Genomic DNA, 14,415 nt, shown 5'->3' on the forward strand with positions numbered 1-14,415 from the left:
CTTTCCTTGTCAGCCTACTTTCTATCCCTCTATAAAAAATATAAAAATAAAGGCGAAAGCCACAAAAACAAACGTATGAAGTGGTGACACTGATGTGTTCCAGGTCTTAGTGGCTTCTTTTTTTTTTTTTTTTTTTGGGGGGGGCAGCTCTCTCTTCAGAGTGCTGCTGGGATTTCCCAGCCTTCCTCCTTTTGTTTCGGGAGAGAAGTGGTGTTATGAAAGCAGAAGGCTTCTTGTTTCGGGAGAGAAGGTGGTGTTATGAAAGCAGAAGGCTTCTTGTTTCGGGAGAGAAGGTGGTGTTATGAAAGCAGAAGGCTTCTTGTTTCGGGAGAGAAGTGGTGTTATGAAAGCAGAAGGATTCTTGTTTCGGGAGAGAAGTGGTGTTATGAAAGCAGAAGGCTTCTTGTTTCGGGAGAGAAGGTGGTGTTATGAAAGCAGAACCTCCCAAAGCTCCCTGATCATGATATCATTTGACAACAAACGGGGAGCAATTAAAAACAAGACCACCTTTTAATTGGAAATTAATTCAAAAGGCAAACCGAATTAACTTCCTGAAAATGCGCATATTGTATATATTAGAATTACAAATTTATTTTAATTTGTGTTTACCGACTATTTGCTTCAAACGAATGTGCCACCCCCGCGCAGAGTCTCGGGTCCGGGAGTTTATCCAAATTAGCCAGTTAATTAACCAAAAGTTATCCAAATAAAAAGGCAATTAAAGCGATGTTGAACTGTTGTGTTGGCAAGACCGTGGGTTGTATACAGATGCAGTCATTTTAATTGTGCGTTAGTTTATTGAAAGTCCTCACGCACACCCACTCAAACACTGCGATGATAATCGCAGCATGTTGCAACACAAGACAGAGGCTTCTACCTTGCTTTCTCTGGGAACGGCACATAACATGATCCTTACAAGCCAGAAGGGTGAGATCCCATCCCACCTACCTGAGCTCAACAGATTGGGAACAGTTTGTCATTGTAATGTAACTCGCCACCTCTCTAACTAACTCAAGAGTTCCCACGCAGACCTTTTCAGCTTGGGACCAAAAAGTCTCCCTGGGACCCAATTTACAATAATTCATAATGAATGAAGCACTTATCTAGTGAATAGCCAGTCTGACGATCTCATGTAACGCGCCACATTGCGATACGTTGTGAAGAGTTGAGATGAAGAAACATTTAAGTCCATAAATAATTATCCATATTTGTATAAATTATGGATAAGGTGTCAGGACACCTTATAGGAGGGGTCAGAATAAATTATAGACTTAAATGGTTCTTCCGTGTCACGGTACATTTAGAACATTCAGAAAATGTTTAGAAAGAAATAACATTGGGGGAATTTTCTTTGTAGGAAAGGTAAAAAAAAAAGAAAAAGATATATCTACTCGTCGTGACCCCTAAAAAAGTATACAGCGACCCAAAACAGTGCAAACTAGAACTGCACTCTGTCGAGTGCATACTTGCTTGTTGCACACTAGTAGGCCATAAATGGCCAACTAGTGCGCAAGCAGAGCGCGCAAGTACTTTCGACCGCTGTAAACTGTGGAATCTCAGTATCTCTGTGAAGGAACGTTTGAAATGTCTAATTATTAGGTGTAACTATTTGCTACCTACCTACTTTATGCATGTTACATAATGACTACTTGTGCCTGATATGGCAGTGGTGCCAGATTACATACATGTATACATAAGAGCATTACCTTTAATTCTCCCAACACTAAAACATATCGTCATTACGTCACCATCGAAAACCAATTCCACTCTGACATTGGGTCCTTTAATCCACATCTTTATTACGTCATCATCGAGAGCTAGTTATACATATACTATGTATATGTATGTATATGTAATTTGTAAGTTGATTAGCGGTATATTTTATGTTTACGTCATCATTGAGAGCTAGTTATACATATATATGTAATTTGTAAGTTGATTAGCGGTATACTGTGGTTACTTTGCGCCAAAAACCGTCCCAGCCAACCCGCCACTTTTGATGCCTATGCAAATAAAACAGCAAATTGTGCCTGATTTGCTGGGACCAGATTACATACATGACCATATTTATTACGTCATCATTGAGAGCTAGTCATACATATACTATATATTTAATTTGTAAGTTGATTAGCGGTATACTGTGGTTACTTTGCGCCAAAAACGTCCCAGCCAACCCGCCACTTTTGATGCGTATGCAAATAAAACAGCAAATTTGTGCCTGATTTGCTGGGACCAGATTACATACATGACCATATTTCTTACGTCATCATTGAGAGCTAGTCATACATATACTATATATATAATTTGTAAGTTGATTAGCGGTATACTGTGATTACTTTGCGCCAAAAAACGGCCTAGCCAACCCGCCACTTTTGATGCGTATGCAAATACAACTTTGCTGGTACTCTGGTCCCAGAAAATCAGGCACAATTTGCTATTTTATTTTACAGATTATATATACTAGTCCTTACCCGTTCTGAATATATGAACAGCAAATGATGTTCAGTGTGGGTAATGTGTTGTAATAGATCACATTACTGATAGGGGGGAACGGGGAATTGTTTACAGATGGTCTTGGGAAGTTAGGTTGGGCACAAAAGTAGGCTAATTAGTAGGCTACTGTAGTTTCTTTTGCAAGATAATGCTGCAGTACAATCATAAGTATACCATTGATAGCTTGGTATTGTGGCTGCTTTGGAGAGGTTATCCTTTAAGATGAATAATCAGTTGGATAAATATGATTTGAAGTGGAACGTGTTCCTCAGTGATGTTGCAGGTCCTTTGGTGTGATCCATGGTCAGGCAATGCCCTTTTGCTTGTTTATTGTATTAATATACATAGTCCTTACCCGTTGTATGGACTATTGGCCCCCATAAATATATTTAATTGCTCTTCATTTTAACTTGTATAATATATTTGTGTCTTTTTTGTGTGAATAAAAACAGCACTATAACATGAAAATATTTGTATAAATGCATGGTAGGGAAATGTTTTCATGGCAAGGACTGTAAAATGTACACTTATTAGCCCACAGACCCCCATTTGAAAAGTATGAAAGACCCCAGTTTGACATGCAGCACAGAAAGTATGGGCTGTCGCACAGGTATTCCCAAATGTACAGTGTGGGTCTGTGTCCGTCCCAACATGCATTTGTGATTTGTGACACGTGATTTGCGGGGAGATGAGTTGTTCAGTATCCCCCCCTTGTGGCCGCGGGGGGTACTGCGCCCTGGGTGCGGTTGGATTATTATTTCATATAAATTGGGATTGGGATATTTTGGGTGATGTAAAAACAATATCTGTACAGTAAATATGACAGTTGCGTCGGTAAAATGTAGCCTAGCCGGATTCTGGGAGCGTGCAGATTTTTTTTGCCATGGAGAGATGTGTGCTAATAGTGTGGCTCGGTCGGAGATAGACCACGGACAAATAAACGGGTTTTTATTCACTAATAAATTCATTATTAATGTTATTGAAAAGATTGCTCCGTTAAGACCTCCATATAATTATGGTCCATGCCTGTGTGAAAAGTGGGAGTGATTGGTGAAGGCAGTGAGGAGATACGGCGTTGTTTCTGACATTCATTCAGACATTCGGTTAATTATAGTATGTATATATATGACTAGCTCTCAATGATGACATAAGAAATATGGTCATGTATGTATTTGAATACGCATCAAAAGTGGCGGATTGGCTGGGACGGTGCATACGGACCGGTTGAAAATATTACTTACGCGCTCCGCTTGCGCAAGTAATTAGGAAGAACTACCCCAACATTCATCCACGGCCAAGCAGCGCCGTCACTATACGCGCAATACGCACTGCGAGTAGGGCAACACGCCGCGGGGGACATAATACCCCCCGTCATAATCATTTTCTCTGCGGCTCTGCCGCGAAATAACGCACACTCAATCGCTCATGTGTGCGTCTTCACGAGCGGCGAATGTAGCCAATCTGCATGAGATAAAGCAGCGTCGTCAGCGATGTCCCTGTCCATCCACGAGGCTTATATGGTTTGCACTACACTCACATTGATGTCCTCCAGGTCCAGGAAGTTGAGGACGATGCCGTTCCTCTTCCAGATGATGGGCGGACGCAGCGTGCCCTGGATGGCACAGGACAGCACAGTGCTGAGGCCCACTGTCACCGTGGAGACGCTGAGATGCTGGTCATCGGCCAGGGTCAGCTGGACCACCTCTGTTCACAAAGACATGAGGAGGAGAAGGTATTAGGGTTAGGGTCAGCTGAACCACCTCTGTTCACAAAGACATGAGGAGGAGGAGAAGGTATTAGGGTTAGGGTCAACTGAACCACCTCTGTTCACAAAGACATGAGGAGGAGGAGGAGGTATTAGGGTTAGGGTCAGCTGGACCACCTCTGTTCACAAAGACATGAGGAGGAGGAGGAGGTATTAGGGTTAGGGTCAGCTGGACCACCTCTGTCCACAAAGACATGAGGAGGAGGAGGAGGTATTAGGGTTAGGGTCAGCTGGACCACCTCTGTCCACAAAGACATGAGGAGGAGGAGGAGGAGGAGGAGGTATTAGGGTTAGGGTCAGCTGGACCACCTCTGTTCACAAAGACATGAGGAGGAGGAGGAGGTATTAGGGTTAGGGTCAGCTGAACCGCCTCTGTTCACAAAGACATGAGGAGGAGGAGGAGGAGGTATTAGGGTTAGGGTCAACTGGACCACCTCTGTTCACAAAGACATGAGGAGGAGGAGGTATTAGGGTTAGGGTCAGCTGGACCACCTCTGTTCACAAAGACATGAGGAGGAGAAGGTATTAGGGTTAGGGTCAACTGGACCACCTCTGTTCACAAAGACATGAGGAGGAGGAGGTATTAGGGTTAGGGTCAGCTGGACCGCCTCTGTTCACAAAGACATGAGGAGGAGGAGGAGGTATTAGGGTTAGGGTCAACTGGACCACCTCTGTCCACAAAGACATGAGGAGGAGGAGGAGGTATTAGGGTTAGGGTCAGCTGGACCACCTCTGTTCACAAAGACATGAGGACGAGGAGGAGGTATTAGGGTTAGGGTCAGCTGGACCACCTCTGTTCACAAAGACATGAGGAGGAGGAGGAGGAGGAGGTATTAGGGTTAGGGTCAACTGGACCACCTCTGTTCACAAAGACATGAGGAGGAGAAGGTATTAGGGTTAGGGTCAACTGGACCACCTCTGTTCACAAAGACATGAGGAGGAGGAGAAGGTATTAGGGTTAGGGTCAGCTGGACCGCCTCTGTTCACAAAGACATGAGGAGGAGGAGGAGGTATTAGGGTTAGGGTCAGCTGGACCACCTCTGTTCACAAAGACATGAGGAGGAGGAGGAGGTATTAGGGTTAGGGTCAGCTGGACCACCTCTGTTCACAAAGACATGAGGAGGAGGAGGAGGAGGAGGTATTAGGGTTAGGGTCAGCTGGACCACCTCTGTTCACAAAGACATGAGGAGGAGGAGGAGGAGGAGGAGGAGGTAGTGTTACGGTCAACTGGACCACCTCTGTCCACAAAGACATGAGGAGGAGGAGAAGGTATTAGGGTTAGGGTCAACTGGACCACCTCTGTCCACAAAGACATGAGGAGGAGGAGGAGGTATTAGGGTTAGGGTCAGCTGGACCGCCTCTGTTCACAAAGACATGAGGAGGAGGAGGAGGTATTAGGGTTAGGGTCAACTGGACCACCTCTGTTCACAAAGACATGAGGAGGAGGAGGTATTAGGGTTAGGGTCAGCTGGACCACCTCTGTCCACAAAGACATGAGGAGGAGGAGAAGGTATTAGGGTTAGGGTCAACTGAACCTCCTCTGTCCACAAAGACACAGGGAGGAGGAGAAGCCATTAGGATTAGCAGGGGAATAAAATATAGAAAGAGAAGGATGATAATTAAGATCAGTGGTGGAAGAAGTACTCGGATGTTTTACGTGAGTAAAAGTTGCAGTAAAAATGGCATGTATAACAGTGGGAAAGTATGAATGACTGAATGAATGAATAGTTTAATTGATCTTTTTCAGTGAGACTCAAGAATCTTTAAAATTATTTTAACGTGATGGAAAAGGTATAGGCCTATCCTCATTACATTTTGTTTGGAGTTCTAAACGGGCCAGAAAATTAAGACCCGGCCCTAACTGGGCACTGACTGATTTGGCCCGAGGGCCGGCACAACTAATTAGCATAGACTTTAGGCCCGACACGGGCCCTAAAACGTTGGGCCGGGCCAGGTCGGGTTTGGGCAGATTTTGAGAACTCTATACACAGAGTAAAAGTGAAACACCAGTCAGCACCATCTTCATAATAGATACATACACAAACAGACAGAACTATTCTTTATATTATTATTAAAAAAAAAAATCTACATAAATATTTATTTAGGTACCTCAAAATTGTACTTCAGTTACACTACATTTGTTACTTTCCATCAGCAAGATGATCAAGATCAAGATGATGAGGATGAAACAGCGTAAGAACACACATGAGAAGAGAAAGAAGAGCTGCCTGCGATAATGGACCCCCCGAGAGGAGACGTATAATAGATTTCAAAGCATCTCTCTCATTACCGGCGGGGCAGGGAAGAATAATGGATGTCAAAATACAAGAAGAAGCGTGTCAGAGGACACACTGCTAAACCAAATATCATTCTTCTCATTACGGGGAAATTTATGTTCGCCCGGAATGGCCGTCCAATTCAATTCACCTTTACGGTGAATTAAGAATGATTCTTCCCCAGGTCCCCATAGTCAGTCTCATAAATAGTGGTTGTGGACCAGCGCTAGACGTACATGTACAGTAGCAGAGTGAGCTGTGCTCACCAGCTGCTCTTTAACCCATTCTGACCTGAGATCAGATTAAAAAAATATCTATTACATCCTGACAGTTTCATTATTAACCCATTCTGACCTGAGATCAGATTAAAAAAATGTCAGTCGTTCTTCGATTTTTCAAAAATAGCAGACCTACAAGCTCGTAGCGCGCCACTCGGTGGCGCGCTATGAGCTTGTAGATCTGCTATTTTTCAATAGCTAAAGCATAATATGATGCCAACACCAAAATGGGTGCCCGTTCAGAATGGGTTAAAACCCTGTTTCTCAACTGGTGGGCTGGGAGGATACCCCAAATAAATGGCAAAACACTAAGGTTTTAATGATAGGCCTATAACATTAATATAAAAAAAACTAGTGAGGAGCACTATTATCATCATACATCATCATACATCACCAATCAAATCACGTTTATCCTCAATACGTACTTTGCTCAGCCAGTCAAATCATCGCTATGGGGTGATCAGCCAATCATCAGCCGATGTTTGTGTTCACAAAAACCCTCAAAGGGGCTAACGCCCCTCAAAAATAACGGTATTCTTTAAAACCTTGAAAAGTGAGTTGTCATTGTGATATCAATAAATAGTAACTTAAAATGTGAGATGTACATTACTCCAAGCCAGAGCGCAATCAATTGATTGACCATTAAAATAACTTTAGTGATTCAGAAAAGGTTGAGAACCACAGACCTAAAAGGTTTGCTCTAACCACCAAGTTAAAAATATAAGTCTAGATCTACAAGCTCATCACGACAACGCATCGCTCGGCAATGTACTATCAAATAGGGCTGTCGTGGTTTGGTCATGTTTTGGAACTCTTTCATCCTCTTCAGTTGAAGAGTTGAAGAGTTGAATAATATTACGTATTACTCCTGCGGTTGTTATTTTACACAGTAGTGTAAAAACACAACAGGCTGACCGGGTGCTCACAGGAGATTAAAAACGTCTTGACATAATATGGTGCTTCTATAGGACCAACAGGAATATATAAAAGATGTGGAGGAGAGGAAGTGAAAATGTTTATTCCATAATTCAACCTCTCACGGTCTTCATCACATGCAGCAAGACACAGTATATATTTGCGACCGTAGGTCACAGTTTACTATGAAAACCTGCAAAACCTGTCAGTCAGTCACGCTAAAACTTGTCAGTCAGTCCATCAGTCACACCTCGTGACACACTCCATATATGGCCCATACAGAATTTATTCCATATATGGCCAGACCTCATCAAACCCTGGATAGCCACACATGGAGCTGACTGGATCATCACCTACATCTGCATATATGGTGCCGGCCAGCAACTCTACATTTGACCTCACTGACACCAGAATAATAGCTTAACTCCTGCTATTCAACTGTGCCGTGTTAAGAAGCTCTGTTGTTTCAGCTCAACCTCGTCATTTAGAGCGAGGTCGCTTCTCGCCCTCACAGGCGCCTTACTGGTATATACACAGTTATGAGTTGTTTAACTAAAACACTGTCATTTTGCAAAAAGCCAACATAGTAAAAGTAAACACTGTGGGCGGTGAGCGACACAGTGAGTACAGGCAGCCATAGTGATCTCTATCATCACACTGCAGACATCTGAGCTACTGTATGTGACCTATGGTCAATATAGATGGCTGTCCTCCAAGGCATGGGACCGTCTCCACACATAAAGAGCACAGACACCTGACAGAAATCTAAATTAAGTCAACCAAGCGACACACACACACACACACACACACACACACACACACACACACACACACACACACACACACACACACACACACACACACACACACACACACACACACACACACACACACACACACACACACGGAAGGAAGGTTCCCAGTTCGATCGCAGTCTGTTCACAGCTTTGTGTCGAAGCGTCCTTAGTTTGAACAAGACACTGAACACCTAATTGGTCCCAATGTGGGCGGTACCTTGCATGGCCTCAATCCTCCCCCATTGGCACAGTATGTGTGAATGGATGAATATATAGGTATAGGATACAGTAACATTGGTACAGCATGTGTGAATGGATGAATATATACGTATAGGATACAGAATGTGTGAATGGATGAATATATTCGTATAGGATACAGTAACATTGGTACAGTATGTGTGAATGGATGAATATATACGTATAGGATACAGTAACATTGGTACAGTATGTGTGAATGGATGAATATATTCGGATATACGATTAAAGGATTTATAGAAATGCAGACAATTTGACATTCACCATTGGTGGGAAATGTATTCACATTTTTTGTACTCTAGTAAAAGTATCAATGAGCAAAAGTACAAAATAGTTGGCATCAAAATATACTTAAGATATCTCGTGGATGGCTTGGAGGTTTGTTTTGTAATAATAATCAAAATCTACAACCGTAAATAAAGTTTCCAAATAAATGTAGTGAAGTAAAGTACAATATTTGCCTCTGAGATGTAGTGGAGTAGAAGTACTGAAAACTGGAAAAAGTCCAGTAAAGTAAAAAATTAAGGAACAACAAAAGAACTCAACATTGTACTTAAGTACAGTACTTGAGTAAATGCACTTAGTTACTTTACACCGCTGCCATTCAAATGAACACAGCACTTCATCCTCCTTCCATGACCTTTAGTATCCAGATACTATGACCTTCATTTTCAATATAGCCGAAATACAAAACCAACAATATACATTAAATACAGCAATATCAAATATATGAATTGGAAAACAGAAAGTATTACAAACTAAAATAACTATAATAGATAGGTGAGAATTAATTAAAACAGTTACATTGTTGAACAAAAGTGCTAGAAATCATTTCCCTGAATTGATCTAGGGCAGAATGCTAAACCGTATCGAGGTGCTTTAAATAATGCTGCTTTACATAATCCTGTAAATAATGTCCCCATAGTCCGGAACAGAGAGAAATGTGGCCTCAATGATTGTTTTTTTTACAGGATGCTGGAAAACATGCTTTGTTCCTAAAGAGAAAAACATTTTTTTTCTCATGTCATGAATGTACAGTACCTTGTGTTGTAATAAAACAACATAAAACAATTTGCATATGAATGCACACTGTACAGTAAATATGACAGTTGCATGGATGCAAGGTACTGCATTGTGTTTCCTTTCATTTGGCATGCAGTACTGTAGGTGTTGTGCATGGAGAGATGTGTGCAAACAAAGTGGTTTGGTAGGTGAAGGCAGACGTATAAAGGCGCAGCTTTCAATTAGGGTAGTATGATAATAATAATAATAACTCATTGGAGGCAATGTGGGGTTCAGTAACTTGCTCAAGGACACTTCGACAGGAAGAGCCGGGATTCAAACCACCACGGATCATTGGACAACCTGCTCTACCTCCTGAGCCACAGCCGCCCAAAGGGATGAGTCTCAGGGAACGCTGGTTGCACTGCACACCAAGGCACGTACAGTACAGTACAGTACAGTACAGTACAGTACAGTACAGTACAGTACAGTACAGTACAGTACAGTACAGTACAGTACAGTACAGTACAGTAACGGTGTCTCAAGCAAAGATACTTGTATTAGCAGCGGTTACAACATGGCTGCTGGAAGCTGTGCCCTTGTAAGCACGCGCCATTGTTATCACAACTCAAACATCTGGGTTGTTGGTTTACTTTCTTATGTTTCATAATATGTTTTTTTAACCAACACACAGATGTAAACGGTGTTCGATAGCATACATTGAGTTAGGTGGTTTGTGTCAGACAGCAACGAATCATCATTCCATAAAGTCTTTATATTCTGTAGCAGCTGCCATGTTCATTTATCAAGCCATTCAACACGCGAAAACAACAACGAGATATCCCACACCAAGCGTACCGCTTAAGGCGATCAGTTAACATTCCAAACCCTTCGTATTCCTAAGTATTGCAGCGCTTGAGATGTCTGCTTGTTTTCGTGTGTGGTTTAACAACTGGGAGTACAAACCACTAAGCGGTACTATTATTGTTCTTACTGTTATTTTTGCTATTATTCGCCATGAACTCATGGCAGCATGATGTATTGTCTTGCATCTGGCAAGTGTTTTGTTTTTTAGATCGCTTGTATTATAAATCAGCTTATTTATAAATGGTGTACAATGTAATGTAACAAGGTGTGATGTATAGCTTTAGGAGGTGCATTCACCCTAGGGCCCCTGGCTATCACAACAGTTCACTACCTTTAATTATTGGAAGACAAGTACTGTATATATTACAGTATCAAGGAGAACCCTGTGGCTGTTTCCCTTCACGCGTTTCAGAGTATTGTTGCAAAAGGTAACGACCACGGCTCTGAAATCCCAATTTTATCACAGCGACTGAAAGTCAGGCTCATTTATTTTCTTCGTTATCTGTCAAACTGTCGGAAGATACTTTTTCACCTGGTGTGTACCACAAGGCAAGGTATCAGTGGCGTGCACAGACATTTTGTGGGGCAGGTGCTCAAGTGAAAAAGGGGTGTGTCGAACTGCCGGGTGCCTTAATAGTGTGTGAAATGTATAGATTTGGGGGCATAAATAATATACTCGAAGCTTTTTATCCAGCATTGCTCCATGTCACCATGGGCAACATACTGTACAATGATTAAACCAAACAAAAAGCTAACTTTCAAAAGTGGACATTGCTGTCCAGAGGGCAAAAGGGCAGGTGCTCTAGCACCACCTAGTGTCTATCTGTGCACGCCCATGCAAGGTATGTTTGTTTGTGTTGCACATATACCAAGTGATTGAATTCAAAGGGCTTTACTTACTCTTTAACCCATTCTGACCTGAGATCAGATTCTAAAAATGTCAGTCGCTCTTCGATTTTTCAAAAATAGCAGACCTACAAGCTCGTATCGCGCCACTCGGTGGCGCGATATGAGCTTGTAGATCTGCTATTTTTAAATAGCTAAAGCATAACATGATGCTGACACCAAAATGGGTGCCCGGTCAGAATGGGTTAAGACCTTTAACACAGTGCTAAGGACTCTCATTCTAAAATGATTCAATACATTTAAATAGTTATAAACAGTTAAAGGCGCGCTAGATGTCACACTTCTGGGTTCCTTATTTCCCTGAGTCATAACTATAAGGCAGCACTCACACAGTGTGCACAATTACAACGCATCACCTGCCTCCAAGCAGGGAAAACAGGTACCTTCCTCAACACAATAATGGCCACCATCAGCTTACAGAGGTAAACAAAACCATAGTTCTATTTAACTTATTATTGTATTTATTTCCTTATCACCTTTAACAGGGAGGGAAAAAAGAGAATAAAATTAATTGAATTAAGCAATGAATTAAAACAAAATAAACTATGTAAAAGCAAGCGGCATACACAAGAGAGAGAGAGAGAGAGAGAGAGAGAGAGAGAGAGAGAGAGAGAGAGAGAGAGATAGAGAGAAAGAGAGGCAGAGCGTGATGCCACATTTCCAGAGGATCTCATTTAAACAAAAAGCCTGCGATCTCCGAGGCTCCCCAGAACAGATAAATACTGTATAACCACCTGGCTCGTGGGCTATATCAAATGACACAACCATAGCCTCTTCACGCTGGCTCTTTTCACAAACCCTGTAAAACGGCTATTGCTTATTTTGTGCTCACCATTTCGTATTCATTCCATACCAATTCTACAGTAACAATGGCAGAATAAATACTGTACAAGGACATGTTCCAGACGAAAACCTTCACTCGAGGTGAGAAATGCAAACCCAGCGAGGCTGTCAGACACTCACACGTGAGTGTTTCCTCTGGGCTCAGCAAGTACACCGACACCGTGCATCTAATTTGACGTTACTTCAGCATATTAACCCATGGAATAAAGTAAAAAAAATCATTATGTTTAGGTAGTATAATTCGTTATCATTATGAAATTAAAATCCATGTTAACCCCATTCATTCTTTAAATTCCCTCTCAATCAGACCATCTCATGTGCACATCAAAAACCTCATGATATAATCTATGGACCCGTCCTTTTCTGCCTTTCTCACTCTCTGTTCGCACCAAGCAATTACCCAAATCCCTGTCATCACTTCAAACCTCATGGACTCCCATAATTGTATGTTAAAATACACAATCTATAGAGCTCACAAAACGCACTGTGTGGCGACACATCGTGAGCTTGTGTATCTCCAAATTGAGCCATTCTTTAAATAGGGCTTAAGAGTGGTTAACGTAGCTCTCTCACCGATCTGAAGCTGATTCTCTGTAACCTTTTTAGTAACTATCTGGATATGTAGATAGAGATAACTCTATCTGGATATGCAGATAGAGATAACTCTATCTGGATATGCAGATAGAGATAACTCTATCTGGATATGCAGATAGAGATGACTCTATCTGGATATGCAGATAGAGATAACTCTATCTGGATATGCAGATAGAGATAACTCTATCTGGATATGCAGATAGAGATAACTCTATCTGGATATGCAGATAGAGATAACTCTATCTGGATATGCACACAGGCTGTCCCCACCAATCCCCGTTTGGAGCTTCTTACCGTTTCCACGTGTTAACCTTTACCAATGTCAGAACAAAACCCTGACGAGATTGGTATGCATAGCCATGACTTAAACCCCTGTCTGGTCAGAAGTTCCTCACACAAAGGGACTTCTGCAATCTGCAGTTCTCTGGAACTTGGAATAAATGTGCACACTGCAATGAGATTAGTCTATGCCATGTCCAAATGGATCATTGAAGGCACACTGTATTCAAAATGTATTAAAATAGATGAATGTAGCTCATGATGGTAGTTATGGCAACTTAAATACAGTTTCATCATTTATATGATGTGTTATAGATATGTAGGTCTATCGAAAGCTTATTTTGTGAAGAATGCGGTTTATGGAGTTAAGATTAGAATTGGTTCTAGTAACCCAAATTCTCACTGAGGCCCGTATGCAAATAACCAGCTCCTTCCCATTTTAGATGAAGTTTTAATTTAAGATGAGAAATACAAACCTTCTTATGGGCTCACCTATTGGGTCCTTGTAATTTAGATCAGTGTATATCAAAGGTGCTCCCCAGCTAAATTAGAAACAGTTTAATAGCACATAATATGCATGCTCATAAACTTTGGCTATTTAAAAATCTGCTACTGGAACCAAAGTGTAGCTGTCCATGGTCCTGATTAAAACGCCTACAGAACTGTCCATGGTGCTCAACACAAAGCCTGGTACTGAGCACAAAACCTGGTGAACTGTCCATGGTTCTGAACACACAGCCTGATGCTAAGCACAAAACCTGGTGAACTGTCCATGGTTCTGAACACACAGCCTGATGCTAAGCACAGAACCTGGTGAACTGTCCATGGTGCTCAACACAAAACCTAGTGAACTGTCCATGGTGCTCAACACAAAACCTAGTGAACTGTCCATGGTTCTGAACACAAAACCTGGTGAACTGTCCATGGTTCTGAACCACACGCATTCTGGCCTGACAGCCTGTTAACACTAGCACGTCGGAGCAGCCGTTCTGAGATTTTAAAGTTGATTTAAATATCAACCTTTTTGTTGCGCTACTTGATCATGGTGGCCGCACCGAAAATGGATCATCTGCAAGCTCACAAAGCGCTGTCATGCAACACTTGGAGCTTGTAGATACACGGATGACAATAAACATTTCACAGAA

The 14,415-nt window shown here is 41.9% G+C and overlaps 1 protein-coding gene across 1 annotated transcript in view; it reads right to left on the reverse strand.

Moving 5' to 3' along the window:
• fstl4 (follistatin-like 4) overlaps positions 1–14,415 on the reverse strand; it is a gene marked incomplete at its 3' end in the record, with an annotated part of 306,304 nt that overhangs the window by 52,749 nt on the left and 239,140 nt on the right. Inside the window, exon 6 of the mRNA XM_083788296.1 lies at positions 4,031–4,197. Coding sequence (XP_083644422.1) covers positions 4,031–4,197 — 167 coding nt within the window. The remainder of the gene's footprint in view (positions 1–4,030; positions 4,198–14,415) is intronic.

Source organism: Protomyctophum parallelum (genome assembly GCF_964188405.1).
Source record: "Protomyctophum parallelum genome assembly, chromosome: 1".
Classification (NCBI taxonomy): domain Eukaryota; kingdom Metazoa; phylum Chordata; class Actinopteri; order Myctophiformes; family Myctophidae; genus Protomyctophum; species Protomyctophum parallelum.